This window comes from Daktulosphaira vitifoliae, unplaced genomic scaffold (genome assembly GCF_025091365.1).
Source record: "Daktulosphaira vitifoliae isolate Bord-2020 unplaced genomic scaffold, ASM2509136v1 Scaffold_5, whole genome shotgun sequence".
Classification (NCBI taxonomy): Eukaryota; Metazoa; Arthropoda; class Insecta; order Hemiptera; family Phylloxeridae; genus Daktulosphaira; species Daktulosphaira vitifoliae.
Window position 1 is genome coordinate 19,269,719 of NW_026099576.1, and position 21,934 is coordinate 19,291,652.

At 29.5% G+C, this 21,934-nt stretch overlaps 2 protein-coding genes across 3 annotated transcripts in view; one reads left to right on the plus strand and one right to left on the minus strand.

Annotated features, from left to right (window-relative positions):
• The window catches only part of LOC126907618 (protein O-mannosyl-transferase TMTC1-like), a 323,473-nt gene that overhangs the window by 254,249 nt on the left and 47,290 nt on the right, over positions 1-21,934 (plus strand). Inside the window, exon 16 of one of the 2 annotated variants that reach the window (XM_050689028.1) lies at positions 20,215-20,224. The exons of the other annotated variant lie outside the window; for it this stretch is intronic. The gene's annotated coding sequence lies outside the window, so the exon portion shown is untranslated. Of the gene's footprint in view, positions 1-20,214; positions 20,225-21,934 lie in introns of those variants that run through there. 2 annotated transcript variants of the gene reach the window in all.
• Positions 1-21,934, minus strand: part of LOC126907608 (leucine-rich repeat-containing G-protein coupled receptor 5) — an 84,185-nt gene that overhangs the window by 32,677 nt on the left and 29,574 nt on the right. Inside the window, exon 3 of the mRNA XM_050689004.1 lies at positions 404-475. Within this exon, the coding sequence (XP_050544961.1) occupies positions 404-475 (72 nt within the window). The remainder of the gene's footprint in view (positions 1-403; positions 476-21,934) is intronic.

The following is a 21,934-nucleotide window of genomic DNA, read 5'->3' on the forward strand; positions in this document are numbered from 1 at the left end:
CAAGCACCCAAATGATAACAAAAAATTTTTAGGTACGCAAATATATACTCATTTTCCTTTTTGACATTATTAATGTACAAAATCACAACATTAGCTAAAAGATAAAATTCAATTGACATTATTTGTACCTATAAAAACGAATTATTAGAAAATAACTACTTTATTCGATACATAACGCGAATAACTTATAACGTATACGGAAACATCAGTGTTTCAAATAAACAATCTAAATACTAGTGTAACATGTTTGACGCAATGCAGTGATACCTATTAAAAATAATTTTTATAGTTTTTTATCAATATTTCAATTTAATTTAATGACCTCATGTTCACTAAAATAACATTTAAAACTATTTGTACCAATTAGTTAATACCAAAATTAACATTAATAAATAATACTCACAAGTCTTCTAAAAGAGTCAACTGCCCAAACACTTTTTCATTTATTTCGGTGATATTATTACTGGCTAAATCTCTAAAATAAAATAAAACATAGTATTAATAAAATTGATTACGTTATTTACTCTAAGTTTATTTTAGTTAATTGAAAAATATTTTGCAGAATTACGGTTTTGCAATGTTTACAAACTCGATCATAGATCAGAAGGGCTATCGTGCGTCTAATTGAAAATGGCAATAATTTAACAAAGTTTATTCGGAAGCACGAAAGCCATTAAAATTCTATTAAAAACGTTTCATCACGGAAATAAACTCAGTCACATTCAGCATTATAAATCTTTGGGAACGATAACACAATGATTTTTCAATACTTTAAAAATAATATAAAGATATGTGTATTTGTTATTTGAGCCCATTTTTCTTTTTCTTTTTTTAAACACCTCAAGATTTGTGAATTCTTTTTTTTTCCTAGTGATTTTAACGAGTATAACAAGTTTATAAAACTACACATTTCCACGTTTAATTGCAAATAAAGCAGTCGCGGCCTTTAATCAACAATTTTTAACATTGAAAGAAAAGGTTTCCACGCACTTTATGTGGTGTGCTATTTTTTATTCAGAAAACAAACCAGTGAATAATATTTACTGCGTTAAAATATTATGCAAACCATGAACATCACTGGAATTTACGTCAACAATGGATAGGGCTGTGCATATGACAACACAGTCATAAAACTGACGGAGTGCTATATAAAATGAAATAAAACGTTTTAACGCTGTCGAGCTCGATGAAAATGGTTATTGGGAAGTATCTGTGAATACACAATGGACTGTCAAAATACTTCCTGAGGGAATATGTCACGCGACGCTGAGTTGCAAAGAATAACGATGGGCGAATAAAATTTGTTGCCTGTAGTAACACAATCCGATGATCTGGTCGAAACACGAAAAAATTGAATACATTGTTCAGTGCATAGTTCAATAACCTTTCCATGGATTGAGAGTGAGATGGAAATCTAGACGTCGAGTCAACTAAGCTGGCAAGATGAATTATAGGGTGGGCGCTTAAAAAAACAGAAAGAAAAGGAGCTATTAATCATCCGAGAATAATCCGCGAGCAGCGTCAGTACTATAAAAACAACATGCTATCATTTTCTTTATTCCCTTCAAAACAATAAACAATATTCAACCGATTTGACTGTCAAATAAAATCAAAAAATAAATACTGAAAAAATTGAACTTTTTAATGTTTAACTACTTGGACCAGTTCAATGTAAAACTTTAAGTTTGCACACAGGAGAAAATAAGTAAAACCGTTGAGTAGATTTGGGTGCAAATAAGTTATTGTTGATACTAAAAACGTAGTGGATGGCAATTTTTCAGCTTAAGTACAAAACCTGGTTCAGTATGAGAGTTTTGGCTAACACGAGGTTTAATGTCTCTGTTTCGTTCGGTTCATGTCATTAACAACAAAAACAACAGACCCAGTAGTCCATTCTCCATTATTTGTAGCTATCAGCGTGTGAATGATTAACTACCGTCTATGGTGAGTGGAGGATAAAATACCAGGAAGCAGAAACAGAAAATGATTGTTATAATATATTATGAAGTGTTATAGATACTGGAGGAAATTACTGGTAAATTTGACAATAAATAGTTGAGTATAGACTTTTTGACAGTGACATTTTTTTTACAACTCGTATTTAACACTGAAGATAATCTCAATTTCCACGCAATATGAGTAAAAAGCTACAATATCATTAAGAAAAATTATGTTTTCCTACTCCAAGTCAAAACAATTCATAAAAAAATACATCAGCATGGATAACTATAAAATATTAAGAAGCGTTATTATATTTTATAATTCAACAAAACACATTCATACATATCAAATCATTAAAATAATGTCATTATGTCAAATTTTTAATTGAATAAAATAATTTAGCGAAATAATCAGTTGGCAGACGTTTTAAAAATTATCTTTGGCTTACAGACAACCACACACTTATCCAATTAAACATATATATATCACACGCCCATTTAATTGTGTGGTTTAAATCTGTTTGTATAAACGTTAATTCGAGGCCAGCTGTTTAATTTTAATAAGAATAGTGAATATATTAAGTTTAGAGACTTTAATCCTTATGAATTAATGTCAATATACATGAGTCGGCTTAAGAATAAGGATATATCAGCTCAACTGTTGTAATAAAATAGTGAAAAACGTGACTGTTTGTTTATGACCGTTCAATGAACTGATATTTTGGTATATAAATTAGATTGACACAGTTTTTAATTACACTTTCATAATACGAATGTAATTAAATTTAATAATTAATATATTAATAAGTGATGACCTTATTAACTGATCATTTTATTATAATACATTATTTTATTATACTATTTTAACGTATGATTAACATAAAATAAAATAAAAAATCATCATTTTAAAACCTGTAATTATTTTATTATGATTTACTATTAGTTGTGAAATTGTTAACGGTACGAGAAACTAAATTAAAAAAAATGTGCATTTTTATGAAAATATAGTAATTTAGAGCTCTTAATGGTTGGCTGTACTGTAATATTTCTTTGGTACTTCATTTTTACTGATAACGCCGACTGCGCATTTATTTTTATGCGTATCATATAAACGCATCGGTGTAATTATAATTAGTATTTACGATCGGGTACATGGAGGTCTTGTGATTTGTTTTAAGTATTCCACAAACAACCATATAACATTATTATCATTATCATAATCTCGTATCCAGTTTCTTTACCGCCGTCGCCACTCGACGACACCGTCATAAATCTGTTGTGTCGTATGCTCTCCTCCCCGAAAGCGTTAAATCCAATTAAGGGCGTTTTCCATTAAGATTGCCTCATTCTCATCCCCTGCAGCTCTCGGCCTTCCCGGCAGCTTTTCGTTCGCTTACTACGGATACTACTAGTTGTACAAAGACGAATGGTCGCGTCAACGGCGCAAACTGAAAAACCCCGTCGGTTTGCCGGGCACGGACTTTACGTAACGTGAGTAAGTGTCCATAGCCATTGGTGAAGTCGAGTAATGGGAAAAAATTGTATTTCTTTAACTTCGCACCATCTAACGTAACCACTAGTAACAATGACATCCCTTGTCATCAACAAAGTCACAAAGTTTGTTTATACAGTAAATCATCCGAAAGTAGCATTGGATTGGGGCTATAAAAGGAACAGTTTACACAGTATTTAATTTCCGGCCTGAACAAGTGACACTTTCTGTCTTATGTAAGATCTTACCAGCAAGACAAAAAATAAAGCTAGTAGATTAAGTTGTCTGGATCTCACTAAAACACAGCGGTATGTAATACAATCTGTTATCGAAAAGCTCATCGATCATACCCACATTCATTTGATATCATATAACTAGGGTGGTGTTCATTCGTTTTGTATACCGAAATTTAAGATTTTCACCTTTTCAAACGCTTTTTAGCCCTTATAGATTAAAAGGTTCACGATAGTTAAAAGTTAAAATGGTTAACCTCAATCCGATAGTTATCTAATTATCTTTGACTATTCAATTACTAAAAAAACTTACTTAATTCAACTATACAGAACCTTTAGATATATTTCAATGTTCTTTCATACAATTTTTATCACCCATTCATATAATAAAAAAAACATTTTTACTCAAAGTTTTACAATGAAAATATTTTCTCTGTATTTTACTTAAAACAATACATTCAAAAATCAACAATCAAAAGAAAAAAGTACTCTATGAGCTCTTCCTAATAATATTCACAGTATTTATTACGCCACAATAATTTTTGTCTTATTATTATTATAAAGCCTGATCTTTGATAAATAATTCAATAAAAAATACGTTTACAAAATCACATAAAAGCGGAAGCAGCCGTATTTATTAAATCAACCTTACTGTTCATAAAATTCCTGTCATTTTTTCATTAGATTATCCGTTTTTCTCTTGTCTTTTCTTATTCTCATTTTCTTTTGGTATTTAAGAAAAAATTACTCACCTTATAGATGAAAAATATAATAGAATATAATTTGTATTTCTGTATTACTCGCATAATATCGTTTATACATAAAGTATACATTTTAACAAGAACCTTTCCAAAGATAATACTAATAAAGATAAAACAAAATAATAACAATCATTAGTTTTACATTTTTTTACTTCCCGAACTTAACATAAATCCTCTGTGTGTCTCTCTTTCACTTGTTAGGGAGTCAAAAATGGATAATAAATGGGCCATAATTGGCTAAGCCATTGATGGACGAGACAGATACCAACAATGAGATAATAACAAGAAAAATCTCGTTGACACCTTGGGAATCGAATTCGGAACCCCGTGCGCCGAACACATACGTTTCTACCCACAAGGCCAGGACGACGACTTATAATATATAAAGATAAATTTTTAAAATATACAAAAATTAAAAGTTTTGTAAATTTCATGATACCCGTTAAAGTTTTTATTACTGGATACTTTTTTAACAAAGGAAAGTATGACACATACTGATATTTATGATATTATATATATTCAAATGCATTTGAAATAATTAAAATGTTTAGGTACTTTATGAATATTTCAAAACAAACTAATGCATTGATTTTCAGTTAAATAATTTATGATAACGATCAATATAGAAACAATAAATAACACTAACAAGTGCGAAAAATATTGCTGATATTAAAAAAATGAATTGAAATTGGAGACAAAATTATTCATTTGTTTTGTAAAAATTCAAAAATAATTTTGCATTTTATATTACTTCATATTTCCACCATTGTAATTAAGTTGTCTATACAGGGAGATTCATAAATGAATTGCCTTGTAGAATAATCTGCAACAACAGTATTTTTAATTTACACTCTATTATTTGTAATTGATTTCTATCAAATATTGTTATTATTAACTAAAAAAAACTGCCAACTATCCATCTATAAGACTTTTAAAAATCATTTTTTTAATTTTCATCATACAAAATGTTTAGTTTATTCTTATAATAAAGTCATATTTGATTTTTCAATTTAATTAATTTTGTATCTTTAAAATTAATTAAAGAAATGTCGTTTGTCCTGTTTTGACAATGCATAAAGCATAACGGAGACGCAATATATAAGATTTTGTGTTTTCATATAAACAAATATACTTTAGAGCTCACTTTTATAACCCTAAGACCGAATGAAGTCAGAGATATGATGTCCCTGCTTCGCCCCGAACCCTATTTCGTCCAACATTTCCCTAAACTTTATAATGAAAATAACAATTATTATTGTACATTTCGCTCACTCATTTTAACAAACTTATATTTCAAAAATAATATTTTCAAGTTATATTTGTCATCAGAATGCACTAAAAGAGTAGTATTTCCCAGCATAAACATTATGTCTAAAACTCAACATTTAAATATTTGAGATCAACTTAAATTAATTAACTATTTGCATAATTAAAAATTATTCATATTTTTCAATACCTTCCAATTATAATTTAGAATCACTCTCCTGAAAAATTTACTTTTTTGAAATATATGACATTAATGAAAGGAAAGAGCAATTTATATTATCAACCATGCTAAAATTCATTTGTTTCCAATATTAGTTAATTTCTTTTAGCTTTTAATACAGTCAATGATATAAGTATTTCATCGGGAAACGTGTATATTAANTAATTAACTATTTGCATAATTAAAAATTATTCATATTTTTCAATATCTTCCAATTATAATTTATTTTTAATTTAGAATCACTCTCCTGAAAAATTTACTTTTTTCAAATATATGACATTAATGAAAGGAAAGAGCAATTTATATTATCAACCATGCTAAAATTCGTTTGTTTCCAATATTAGTTAATTTCTTTTAGCTTTTAATACAGTCAATGATATAAGTATTTCATCGGGAAACGTGTATATTAAGCCCAAATAAATAAATTATTGTAAACACGAAAGGATAAATTATTTGGTACTAATAAGCCAATTTGGGACACTAGTCAAATATTAAAATGATTAACAACATACAACGTTGACAACAAACAAACCGCTTTGCACGATTTTTATCGACATCTAATCAAAATTATACTTTATGAGACAATCATGTCACACGCATAACAATATTGAACAACTCGGTTTGTATGTCGTATTGTACAAAATAACATAAAATACATAAACTACTAATTTTAAAATTGTCGCACTCTAAATATTTATCTAATTCTGTTCAATGTGATGTAAAACTGCCGTTTTATATCAACACTCGGTGGTCATGCTCGACGCACTAAACCGTTTATATAAAGTAATTTATTGGGTAATTCAACGTTTTACGATGGACTCAAATTTAAAAAGACAAGTATCATTTATCTTTGTCTATACATCGTCTAAATAATTAAAACTACCTAAATTATATTATTATTTAAACAACACTTTAGTCGTAGAAGTATCGTAGTATATTGAATAAATATTTCTTTGAAATTTATAAGAAAAATAATAATTAAAAATTAGTTTTACATTGCTAAAAATACACTCTGAAAATAACAGACTTACAATTAAATTGTGTTTTTAAAAGAACGATAAAATTTTAATATAATTATTAAATTGTTAACGGCATTTAAACATAACACAAAAACATATATAATATAATTTTTTTTGTGTTTCAGAATATTTGAGACTAATTTCAGAATATTATTTCTAAAATTAGTATGAAAGTTTTTATGTCCTTTTGAAACTTATAGATTATAATTTATATACTGTCATAACTAATAATCTGAGTTTATTAGCATTGTTAACAACCATCTATATCAGCTAATGGTTTCATAGGTCGTGTAACATTGCATGATTTTATCTCTGGTGTATTTTAATGCTGAATACTGTTTTATCATTATCAAAGTTCGGACAAATCCACAAGGATGCCTAACAAGGCTAAACTACGCACCCTAATTTATAATAGTTATTTTTACTTGATTTATGTCAATATTTGATATTTGCACATATTTATACTATTATTAAAATGCTTATTTTTACATTTTTTGTGTAATGTTGTGTCAGTATTACGTTTAATTAAATTTTATTGATAACAGTAAACTAAAAGAAATCTTTGTTTTATCATTTCGGTAGGTGACTTGTTGTTTTAAGATAACACACCAAGTAAAACTTTTTTAAACATTTTGTATTTTGTGTACAGTATAACAATAAAGGTTTTTTTTTTTTATTTCACTATACGCATTTATACTATGCAGAGTGCCAACAGATAAGAATATGTACTATTAAAAGTTAGTACCTACTAAAAAAAAATAATGAAGTTGCTGGCTTGGCAATATTGAAGAAAATAATTTTAGGAAGCTTTTGACTGTTTTATTTTCTCTTTGTATTATTTTTCTTCGAATTTTACTTTTATTATGACAATAATATAAATAAGAAGTATTTTATCCTTAAATTCGTTATCCTTCATTTGTTATGGTATTAAATCATTTTTATGTAATATTATTTTATTTAATTGGCGATATAAAAAAAGGTATCGAGTTCGCAAAATTAATATTTTCAAAAAACAAAAATAAATATCACTTGTTCTATTTGAACAGTAATAGTGTATTAAGTGATGCACTTAAATAATTTAAAAAACAAATTTCATAAAACTAGAGAGCACGACCAATAGTGTTTTTTCGTATTCAAGTCATTAAAGTCAAAAAAAAGTGATGACGGTCTTCTTTAATGGCTAAGGCTCAATGATAAAAATTATGCGAATCACTTATTTATCTCTTAAGTATTAATTCATTAAATAAAATCTTATAATAAAGTCAGAAAAATAATAATAGTGATAAAATATGTCAATTCTCGTATTAGGAGAAATAGTTTTGCTTTTATGTTGTATTCTTGGAACGTACACGTATTCCACTCTATTATTTCTCTCTATATTTTAGATAGAAAACACGAAAAGAAGTCATCCTTTATTCATCCCGTGTATAAAGACAAGCACACACACGAGTACAAAAAAAGTATATGGAAATATGCGAGTTAATGTGAGTGATGGGAATGATAAACGAGGGACCAGAATGAGATGTTATAATAGCGTTATGAGTGGTCAAATGACTACAACACATTGTAACGATAGTAAAGCGTGTACGCATTGTCGTCGTCTACCACGTCAAATTGAAGCTCGAGGTTATTTTTTTAGGGAACGTTATTTTTATCACCTATTTGCACGACCGCATTGTGTACATACGAGTTAACTATAACGATACGCAGGTAAGATCACGAGGGCGAAGCTGAGACATTAAACGAGTAATTCGTCCTTCTTAAAGGATCGAATAGAAATGCAAAATGTTTGCCGGGTAGATAAAGAGGCGCTTAACGGTATGGAAGAGCGGAAAGGGATATGACAAAATGGTTTTTCGAACGAAACGCGGTGGCGGTGGTGTTGGACGAAACACATTCAGGTTATTGCAGATCGATACACCGATGGCGGCGGCGGCGGCGGTGGTCATTGTGGCACATCTGTGACGATACTGTAAACAGCGGCGGTGGTGATGGAACCGGAAGAACATCTAAACGATGAAAGTTGCCGCTGAAATTCGATATCGCAGCACTTTCAGATACACGACGTACAGTAATACTGAATTGGCGGCGACATTAGAGTAACAGTATAGTGTTGGACGTTTGTTCGCGTCAGATATTATGAAATCCGAGACCGATTTAGATAGAAAAAGAACTATTCGGGCGCAATGTTAATTTTATGTCTATCCGCATTATTGGTTTTTATTTCGTAACCCAAAGTGAATTTAATCATTTAAATTTAATGTAAAATATTGAAACGCATCCGGTGTAATATCTTCTGGGTAATATAAGCTATTATCGTGTTTGTATTCGACGAATCGCAGAGTGCATGCACATTAAATTTGACAAAATCCCACGAAAGTCTTCGAGGTCGCGCAAATCAGTTCCGGTACATTTGGTTCAGTCCCCGAAGAAACTCGGCGAATTTACTGCTAATGTGCTCACCAGCACCGTTACGGCCTCCCCACGCTCGTATAGACCATTCGTGAGATTTCATCGGCGACTTTATGGCCGCCGACGCCGACAGCGAAACCTCCCGTTTCCCTTCAACTTTTGCAAATCTTCCGCTGACCTACTGGGAGCCGACCAAAGAGGTTATTGCACCCGGCGGATGCGGCGCAGGTTGGTAAACAACAACAAAAAACGACTGACGACTAGAGCATACCATGTTTGTTCAACCGACTTACAACGTGTGTACCACATTGCAAAAATCTCAATAGCCTTCGAACAGTTCAATTAGAATTCAACGAGTACATTTGTTTATCACTGAATTTTTTTGATGCCCATAACTTGTCGATTCTTAAACAGAATATCGTACAATGTAATATACTAACTGACCTATTCTGAAAATATATTTTGTTAAAACCAACATTTTTAGGTCGATTCAATAAATTGCTCACAGTATTTTTTTATTGCATGTATTTTCTTTGATTTATAAAAAAATATACCTGAAAATATCCCATAGAAATGACCGCTGGTCAACTTTAGCAATCCAGTTTGTAATCTATATCCACAATCATAACAATTATCCCAGGGCTATCAGTTTAATAGACGAGGAAGATATACAAGATTTCAAAGATATTATGTTTAAGTATATCCGTGACTAGCCTTAAAGCAATACTGAATACACTATAATGAGTAATGTCAAATAAGAAGTTTAACGTAACATTCAAAATTGCTCTATTATCTAGATAACGAAAATATTTTACATAAAATTACAATTTGGTTGTTCCGTCAAAATTAATAGTATTTGAATAAATGTAGTCTTGATAATGGTAGTTGTCGTAGAAAGTCATATATAGGTGTTCAGTAAGTCAAGCAACGGGTTTCTGTTGTTCTCATTGTTTGTAACAATTTACTGAACATACTGTATAATATGATATTTAAAAATGAAGTCTAACCACCGTGATTTAAGGTAGAGAAATTGGTTAAATAGAAATAAAAATTGTTGTGTTTAATTGTTACACTTTAAGTATCAATAATGTCATTAGTACCAATTGTTATCTGAGCTTTTGTTGACTGTGAGTCGTGTCAATAAATATCTTGAGTAGAATTTGAACACAAATGGGTTCTCTATGTTTGCAACAGAGTCTAAATTTTTATTGACCACACAAGTAATCCATTCAAAGATTGGACTAGGCTGGTTAACTTCATACGAACGTGTTTTATTTTATTTATTTAAACAATATTTAATTCTAGTGACAACTTTTGTTTTCTCATTGCCTTCTTAATTTATGTACTCATTGTAGTTAACTTTAAACGTTAAAATTTTTTTGAGAAATGTAAGTTTACCTAGGCAATGTTGAAAATAAACATAGTTCGATTTTTTTGTGAATTTAAAATGTTTACCAGGCCACTTCTTGCACTTGTTGAAATATCATAAAACGAAGGAGTAAGCAGAAGTAACAGTTTTTGTGCCCTCTTATATTAAATTTAACCCATCTATATATGCAAGTGTCACGACCTTTCACTATTACCTGTTTATTACTTAATTGTGTTAGTTATACAGATTATTTTACTTAAAATAAATATTTTGTCACAACTAAAGAATGTTTTAAGTTATTTAATTAACATTAGTTTTTATCAATGTAGTTTTTATACAAATTTCTCGGAATAGCTTAAAAGATTGATATAAATAATATATATTTAATTTGATGACTAATAGACAATGATTTATAGATTACTGTATATTAAGTAGTGTATTATAAAATTCGTGACACAAAAACTATTTAACAATTAACCTCATTTAGGAATAACAAATCAAAAATAAATAAATTATCAAAAAATCTAAAAAAAACTTCAATAACTGAACATTTTTCTGTAAAATTCCATCTTAATGACTTATAAATAGGGGTTTGATCTTTTTAAAAATGAAACTTTAAAAACCGATTCAAAACTGTTTGGGACGGAGAAAATAAAGAACCAATACTGAATCGGAACCTAAAATTATTTGTTTTAAAAAAATCCTTTAAAGAAACGGTTCCTTTAAAGATTCTTAAATATTTTATTGAAATCAGTAATAAACTATGTAACCATTTAAGTATATAATAAATAACTAAAAGGTTATTTGAGCGTTTTCTGTTGGTAAAAAGTCTATTAAAACTGCTTTTATTAAAAATATATAATAAAAATGTAATAATAAAATGTAAAAGTATATTAATTTTTAAATATTTTTTGATAAAGGGATCATTTTTAAGATATCTTTAGAATTTAATAAAATAATGTCAAAATTAGTAGTTAAATTGATATCTAAGATTCCTACCTAAAAAAAATAATAAATATTTGTTTAATAAGAAAACTTTCAGAACAAATTCTAAACCACAATCATTAAAAGAAAAGTTTAAGAACTCTATTAAACCTAAACCTCTCAATTTTTATATTAAGAACCTCTTTAAAACTTCTTTAATTCCTTTAATAAAAGACAAGTTGTCACATAATTATGAAATATTTTTAATTAATAATTTAGGAGAGAGTTTTTCAACTTTATTTCACTCATTAATTTCCAATTAATTTAACTTAACAAAAATTTATTGAACTAATTTGACACGAAAATAATATTATTTGTATGCGTAAAATTTAATGTAAAACTGATGATCAGCTGTTTGTGAGATGTGTTAGCGTGTTAAACATTAACATAAATATTTACTGGTGTAAATGTTTAAATTAATTCTGCTTATTTATTTATTGACTCGAAGAAAATTTGAAACACAAACAATTAATTAGTTATTAGTTTTGAAAAAACCTATTATGATGCGTATTATTAAAGTTAGAATATATTTTTACTCTCACATATGTATTTTACTTATTGTGTTTACAGCTGTTTACATATGAATAAAAATGAAATAATAATTCTATCATAGAAAGTTTTTTGGCACTAAATGCACATTAAAAAAAGGTTTATTTGAAATGAAATATCTGGATTAATGAATTGTGTTTATTCATCTAGTAATATAATCGTAACTATGTGTTTAAAAAATTACTTGACTTGAGCTTATTCATAACAAATGTAAATCGAATAATTAGTTAAGTATTTATTTATATTAGACACTAGAATAGTAAAAAATGAACCGGTTTTGAATTTGTTATATTTTAGCTGAGAAAGTTTTTTGTTTTAAGTATGTCGAGATAATAAAAAACTGTTACCCAAGGAAAAAGAAGCTGATACATTTTATACGGTCTCGCATTGATGCTTGTAAAAATAACATTATCTATTTACTGTCAAATATATATATTTTGTTTGTTAATTAATTTAAGTTAATGATGGTTCCATTAGATCAGGAAAATTGTAGGGAAGGAATGAAAGAGCCCAAATGCTTTAAATTCACAAAGTGTATGGCATTCGTGGTATTTTTGAAATTTGAAATTGATAGTTATCCGGTCTAAGGACAAAGCTGAACTCGATCTACTTTATTTATGAACTATGTAAAGAAATAAAGATGTAACCAGAGAAAAAAATTATGACATTTGTCACGCTCACGAAAAAATTAATTAGACTGACAGAAAATTTAATTTTGTACACAAACTTGACAACTAGTAAGACTTTTTACAAAAAAATATTTAAAACTAGTTTGATCAATTGAAAAATATATTATGTCAACATCCTACACATATCGTATGCCAATAAAATGTTAAGGAACAATAGGAAGTAAGAATAACATTTTTTTTATTTTTTACTCTTTTAAAATATTTGAATATTATTTTTTTTTTTAATAATACAGTAAGATATTTATGATATTATAAATTATTATAATTATAATATTTATTATAAAGTTTGTTCACTGTTTTATCTTTTATTTATTTAGTACATTTTATTCATTATATATATTTCTCATATATATTTAGAGTCGCGTGTCTCATTTGAAAATATTTCGTGTACTTATAAGGGCTTAAAATGTTACCCCTTAGTTTAATGAGAGATAATATTACACAGTAATTTTAGTCTCCAGCGCCGAAAAAAGTGTTTTCTTAGAAGTTTAAGATTATGAAATGTTTTCCTAAGAATTCCAATAAGTCTAAAAAGTTATATTGCACAGTAATCATTGTTTATAATAACATTACGCCTCTTTACTGTGGTACATGCCGAGAATTGTTGCTCTTGTCAAACAAAAGGTATGTTAGATATTGGCAGTTCATGATAAGACTGATTATGTCTGTCTTTCAGCTGCTCCTTTTATGTTTATATCCATCAAGTCATAAGTAATTAATTTAACATCAACATAAAAAATTGTGTATGTATTTTAAATTGGTAAGTTATTTTAAAGATGGCTTTTAAGCAAATAACTTATTTTGTTTTCAAACATTTTTTAACAAGATCTAAAGTATATTCTATAACAATGAAAACTTTTAAGCTTTATAAGAATAAATTGATCATTTTGTTTTAATATTCCTGTTCTTTATATCTAATCAATGTTCAAGTTTAATTTACAAAATCAACTTTAACACAAAAGGAATTGATTTCGACGTCAAACTCAAACAATAGTTAAAATGTTTTTTTTTCTGGGTCGTCATATAGCCATTATACGGAAGTCAACTGCTTACAGCACAAAGTAGCTGTTGTATTTAAGCATCACGTATACGTTATACTGCTACCGCTACCGATTATTTAAAATGTTTGAAGCCTAAAAAAAAAACGATAATACAATCGTTTTAACTTTAGAAGCCCATACACTTTCAAATTGTGCTTCATTTATTATTTTAATTTCTAGAAGTTTCGTTTAGAGATAATAGAAAATACATTAACGCAGAATTGTTAAATAAATGACTGATGATACACTTATAGTTCGTTTTTCGGGCAAAAAATTAATTTTGATTTAATGAATACCAAAAAAAAAAGCGAATCCGTTAAAAGCCTGCTGGCAAATAAATTGAAAACGTATTTAATGTCATTAAGTAAATTAAAATGGAAGATTGATACATTTATATCGTAAAATTTATATGTTACTTTGTAGACAATATAATTGTACTTTTGTTATAGAATCGTGTCTCCGAACTGCAATACAAGTCAGCTAACAGCAAAACGAAAGTCCAAATGTAATTTTATTAGCTTAGGATTGGTGTATTATTGTAATGTACAATTGCTGTAGACTAGCCGGTTTTATTATCATTCGTAAAAACTTTTACTCGATGTACGTCTAATGTGTAAAATTTTTTCTGTTGACAGACACAGTCGTTTCCAGTTTTTCATTATATAAGGTCTCTGTTCAACACAATATAATAACATACAGCTTAAAATTGTACGAATCCAAACAATAATTGTGATTAAGCAACTAAGTTATCTGCTGAGAAACTCGGTAGTTATAAGGCTGGTATTGATCAAATTTTATGGCGTAGACAATAATCGTTTTAGGAAACAATGGCGATAACGATAATGACTAAAGTTCTTAATGGTATCACCCGGACACAATTGTTTGATTAAAAAAATTATTAATTTTAATTGTTAATGTCATTAGCAGCTTACGCATTTATGTTGACAACGCCGTGACAGATATTATCGTTTAATGTTATTTACTTTAATCTGAATGTGTAAAAGTAGCGGGTGCCGATCAAAAAGTTTTCGTGTCGGTAAAATTTATATGTCTGCCTGTCGTTCCGCGTGAAATGCTTTCAAACCACAACGTTGGACCCTCTCGGTAAAAAGCTTAACAATACATTTGTGTGCTTTAGTACATACAACAACTTACAGATTACAGACAATTTATATCGGCGATTATAAAAACCGAATTTCAATGTACACGGAGTAACGACTGGATTTAAATTTATTTTTTAACGACGGGGTTCAGAGGATGTGTAATAAAGATGGTCTCATTTCAAAGTAATTCATTGTATCAGAGTGTTGAACACATATTATCGTACCGATTAACGTGTACGCGAATATTTATAAATGCATTTCATAGTATAGTTTTTAGTTTGCAATTGAGCATCTCGAATTTGTCGGGTAATAAAAAATAATTGTGTTTGATTCGACTTTTTGCGGCAAATTGCATAGAGACACGATAAAAGTAAATTAAAATAAAACATGCAATTTCTTTTTACTCCCACACAAACAATAACTTATCGATTTCGAACTCTCGCGGCGTTGTTTTTCCGTCATAGGTAATTATTAGAAATTAATAAACACGCCGCGAAAATTCAAAGGTGCGGAATTTCGCACGTTTGTGTTTGTACAACATGTTAAACTAAAGCGTTACAACTCTTGGAAGATTTGAAAACGTGAGACTGAATATCTTAAACACACAAATGGGTAAAGCCAAAGAAATACAGACTACTCGTAACTTAAATCGACTTATAATAAACATCGAGTTTTCTAGAGTTTCAATTTCGATTTTACTATTGAATCTAGGAAAAGTCATTACACCATTCTATTAAAACATAAAACAAAAGTTCGTAGTACCGAGAAGGCTATCGTGAATCAAATACCATTTTCCATGTATCATATTAAGACACTTCTAAGAATCCATTTAACTCTGTTGCTCCAAGTGAAATAAAAAAAAATTCAATAAATAAGACTTGGACGAATGACTGACTTCTTCGTAACATCTATCGTCTCTATTTGAATAGAACAGTAGTAAATAAAGTTCTTACTAAAGAAATTTGAGTCTCCGAGATATTTATTATCCGTGGTATTATCATTGTTCTTTTTTGTTTTTTTAATATGACGGAAAAGTAGAACAACACACTATACTTGCGAGAATAAATATTTCTGTCGACCATCTCTTTTAGTAAGTTAGCTGCGTCAAATGTAAACGCATTTCATTACAGTTCAATAAATTCAACACATACATAGCAAGCAGATTATTCAATAAACTGTAGAGTATAAAGATAAACAAACTTTTAATCAGCATTTATTTAAGGAAACAAATAGCACATAAAATACAAATAATTTTCTTTAAAATATAAAATTAAATGCAACACGACAGCGACGTGTTGAAAAGTGTTATGCTTATCAGTTGCTTTCACGTTGATTGGAAAACTCATCAGCCTTCACACGGCGTTTGTGAAAAAAAATAAACAACAATTTATGAAAATTCACACATATCTCAAATATGATAATTTAAGATTACTTAACCATTTTTAATTTTTTTAAATCATAAATAACTACATTTAGCATTCACATACAACATACCAATAAAAGATAATGACGTTTTTTAAACTTGTTTTAGGACATTTCATTTTGGTAATTTGTTGTATTCGCATGGTGAATTTCATCAAACTATTTTCCCGGACGTTTTACGTACGAAAAACATGATAATATATTACCATGTTAGTTTAAAAGGGTCATAAAAGTTAAAATGGCAAACGTAACTATAAAATAAAAATGCTAATTTGTGATTCATTGTTTGATCGACACTGGTTTTTTGTTTTGCGAGAGACGTAAAACAAAACAAATTTGATAATTAAGTGTTGGCTACTTTCGACGGACAGGTTGATAATACAATCTTGTAAATAATAAACACAGTAACCGGGCCGCGAAATATGAATAAAAGCTATTAACCTGATTAAAATAACCCTTTTAGCTATCGGAATAAAGTTTTTTTGTTCTAGTCTAACCGTTTTGTGCCAAAAATAATTATTATGCGCAGCTATTTTCCACCTTTAAAAAAACCATTTGCGACAGTAACATCAAATCTCAATTAAATAAATACATACTGAAAAAATAGCGCATAGAAAAATACAAAATTGCTCCGAACTTTTAACTTTCGACGAGGCCGACTTGACAGCAGGAAATCATTTTTTACATCGAAATGGTCTTAGAAGACTGTGTGTTTTTTTTTTTTTTCTATGCCTTATTTAATACTGCAGCTGCGCTATAAACTTTTGACAGACATACGTCTAAATTATTTTAAATAGGCCATTGGAATCTAGTTAGACATTCTAGTATTATGGAAATCCGGATATAAGTCGAAAACAGTCATACGTAACAGGCCGTTGACCGACGCCGCCGACTGGTCAATATAGAAAACCCATTTGTTCGTGTGCGCGCCAGTAACACTATGACGTTTCAATTTTCTCTTTGGCTGTCAACTGAAAATTAAAAACGCTCTTAAATAAGAACAATAGTCGTGCGTTTTCTCTAATAGTTCAGTAATTGCCACCGACAATATGATACTGTACTACGTGACGCGTTCCGATTCTACTGTCGTAGGCGATGACGATTCATTTAGATTTTTAAAGGGTACAGAAATCACACCTCTAATATGCCACCAGCACACTCATTCATCATCCGTTTTTATAATTTTTTTTATTAATGAAAAAGGGCTAATCGCCGTTGTAGGTTTTTTTTATTGTGCTCATAAAGTGTATTATACGACATAACACGCACAGATGATTAGTGGCTATGATTTTTTTTTAACATTGGCGTTTTTACAATTGTTAAGGGTGAACTATGTACTCTTTGCAAACCTCTCAACACTCGGAGAATTAAAATTAAAAAATTTCCGGCTGACGCGTACGAAAAGGGAAAAGTAATGAATTGCCTTTTTGCGTGCTTTTTTTTTTTACATGGGTTTTTTACATTTATAATTTAGTATTTTCGTTAGCAGGTATGATTTCCACGGGGACCCATAGGTGTATATATGTATATATGGAAAAACCGGATCAATCATATGCCCCGTCGCAAAGACACAAGTGGCGTATAGCGTCGGAAAACCGCATTCTATTTTCATGACAATAGTGTTTTACACCGGCGGAGGAGTTTTTTTTAACGCGATTGTTATAAATAAAAGTTTATTAATCCGATTGGTAATGAACTAAAACGATATCCTTCAAAGTCGATAAATATCTGCGAGGTCGTGCTAATCATTAATATTATAATCCGATTGTAATAATAAAATTATGTGTTTTGTTGGATTGAAACGCTCCGGTTTATGAGTATTTTTACAAAAAAAAAAAAAACCCCTATTGCTTCTTGTACCGGGCCAACGTTAATTGCAGTACAGTTATAAAATACATTTGTGTCGCACCTATGAAATGTCCAACACTTTCCCGACAACAACAATAGTTACGTTTTATTAATGGTACGTAAATAATCAAACGCGGTAGATTATTATCTGTTATGTATATTTAAGTGACAGCTGGAGCAAGTCGTAAAACCATATACGCGTAACGTCTCAAAAGCGTATACAGTCGCACCGCTGTACTTTAACGAGCCACGAAGGAATATATTAAAGTGCTCGGCACGTGCATTATGTGCATTCTAATATAGTTTCGACATTTGATTGCAACCGTTCCGTTTGTCAGCGTCGTCTGACATCATTCGGACTTTGGCGAAATCCTTTCACTCCGACTGTCGTGCTATTGTCGTCGTTCAGACGCACAATAATAATAATCGTATTATTTTATGTATTTTCGTCGCATACGTTTAGACAACGACCACCGTCCCCAGCGCTAATATTAGAACAGTAGTGTTCCAGTTTTACTTCTGACCGACGTAGTAAACGCGCGAATCTATGACGTCATGCCGACACACATAATTGCGTTTTATACACGTCCCCTCCGCCGCGTCCCCGTTGGCTTCTGACAACGCGTCCCGCCGTGCCGCTTGTGATTACATTGACACCGACCTCGCCGGAAGTGTTCGTTGCGTCCCATGGTTCGCAGTAGGGTAAGAGGATATCACCAACTGCAGCTAGTACCTGTACGCTAATCGACCGAGTGTTATTGCAAAAGCTCACGAGAAAAAAAATGAAAAATATCCAAGAAAAGTTAATAAAACTAAGTGTCAGGAAATAAAAAACACACGTGGACAACTTTCAATAAAGTAAACTTCAGATACAAAGCACCAAGACACACATTGCACCCATTATGAATTGTGCCAACTCAAAATAAATAGCACTAAAATAATGTGTTTTTGGCGCAACGTTTATTTAAGACTTACGCTTTGATGTCTTTAAAAAAATAGCGGTTTACAAGTCATACGGCTCGACGTGTTCTCATAATACTCAATAGATGATTTATAACTCGGACGGCGTTTGTTAGACGGTTCACGTTCAGTTGTATTTTATATTCAACTCTAAAAGGCTGTAAATCGTTATCGAAATTTCAATGAAAACATTCTGATAGGGTTTATTTTTAGTGAAATTTTGTTTTATAAGAATAATTGATAATTGACGACGCTATCGAAAGAAATGGCAACGTTCATTTTGTTGAAAGGCCATTTTTGAGCATTAAAAAAATAAAATAATCCCACTGAATTAAATAAATCAAAGACGCCGATTTGACATGATTTCGTTCCGACTACGAAAGAAATAAATAATTATTTTTTATTATCTTCGTTAACAAACTACATTGACAAGATCATTAATCTAATTTTAAGTTACAGTCTATAGGTAACTTGTTTATGGTACAATTTAGAGATTAAAAATAACCAATAGCTTTTAGTAAGTCTCAAAAATTGATTTTTTTTTTTTAAAGGATTACAGTTTTAAAACAATGTGATTTTTAAATTCGTGCATTGAAAATATACAAATGTAAATAATATGAATTTGAAGACATTTTTATATAGGAAAAAAAATCATTTAATTTTTATAATATTGACTATCGATTATGTTAAAATGTTTATTTTGTATAAAATTTATAGCAAATGTATCGTCAATAGAGAACGAAATAATTTAACAAAAAAATCATTATCTTGTAAAATGGTTGTGCCATTGAGTAGTAAAATCATTGTCCCTCATTTTTTAATAAATTTTAATTTTTATGAATTTTCTAAGACCGTGTCGCTCATTGCTAATATCATCGAATCTCGTTAAATACTTAAATTTCTTACAATAAAATGACTTTTATTTATACTGCTATAAAATTCCGTTAAAAACATATATTTTTTTTTATTAAATAAATAAACTTTGCAGACGAGCAGTATTCTTTTGTCCATAAACAAATTTCCATAATATATTACCACAGCGTAGTGTAATATAAGCGCTGTTATGTAAGTACCATGCGTTCTATACATTTATTCATAAAACAAAACGTAAATTTCAAAACCATAAATCTCAAAATATTATCTTAACATTTTAATATAACATCATTATAGAAACTTTTTTAGTGCTACAGTTAAAAATAATGTGTATTATTCAATGAGTTAAAAAATATCGCAGTAACAAATTCATAATGTCACCCTTACAATATTAGTTTTATTTTAGTTTTTATCGGATAATTTTAAATTACTCTTAATATACCACTGGGTATATTGCTCGTTAATTTTCCGACACAAAAAACGGTAATTCAGTCAGATAAATTAAAACTAAAAATAAATAAATGTTTACTGAGTTAATTTGTAAGGCTTCGAATCAGATGGTATTCAATAAATTAAACTACAAACTGTAGTTAAAATCCAAAAAGCTGCTAAGCTGTTTTATATAGAATATAAATTAAAATGGAGTTAATAGCTCTAACTTAAAAAAAAAAAGGTGAGTAATTGTAAGGTTCTACACAGAGTGTTAGGGTATACGTGTATTGTTTTTTTGATGGAAATTGTAAAAATATCTCAAGAAAAATAAAACCCATAGATTTGGTCATTATACGAAATGGCAAAAATAACGAATAAAGATATCGAACGAGAAGCGTTTCTAAGTTATTTTATGTGCATTTTTTTGTTTGAAAATCCGTTTTTGATATTCTAATGCTACTTATGCTGTCGGACAATATATAAGAGTATAAATTTGACCGGATATCGTTTTTCTAGATGATTTTCCTTACACTCGCTTTCAACATTATCCTATCACTATCCAAAGTTAAACTGCAACTAATCAAAGGACATTTTTTGCCGATATAAAGGTATTTTCATTTCGTTTTACTCTAGTCTTGAAACCACCTATATCGTAAGCTGTACATTTTCGTTGTAATTTTTACAAATCATATGAGTAATACAAGAGTACCACACTGCAGTCGTTAAGTTCTAAAATATAAGAGAGACGGAAACAAAATCAGTATTGAATTATACGACACGGATAAAAAAATGATAAAAGAATAAAATAAAAAAAAAGAGAAACGAAATAATATGAGTGTTAACCGGAAAGCAAACAAATCTGATAAGAAAATGTAAAGGTTAAGCAGCAGCAAATGTCCTAAAAAAACTCGACCGCCGTCAACCTTTATCAAAGTACATCATGTTTTTATTGCTCCACAGAGAAGAATAAAAACTCTCCCCTTCCTTGTCGAGAATCCTGTCCTTTTACCAGGTGCATATCTTGGCCGGTAGTACATCCGGTCAACCAAATCTCTCGAGGCAGTTATATTTTCGAGTTTGTAAATTTATTAAAATGTTGGGTAAAAATGCATAGCGCTTCTGTAAAATTTTTGAACTTCTCGTACAGCTAAATGGAGAAGATGAAATTTGTCTATTCCAGATATTAAAACGATTCTCACTCCAATCACAACTACCATTATGTCGTTTTTAACGCAATAAAAACATAGTCAACATTAATTATAACATGCTACTGTTGTTAATTTATTATTATTGTTTAACAATTCTACTTTGAAAATCGTAGT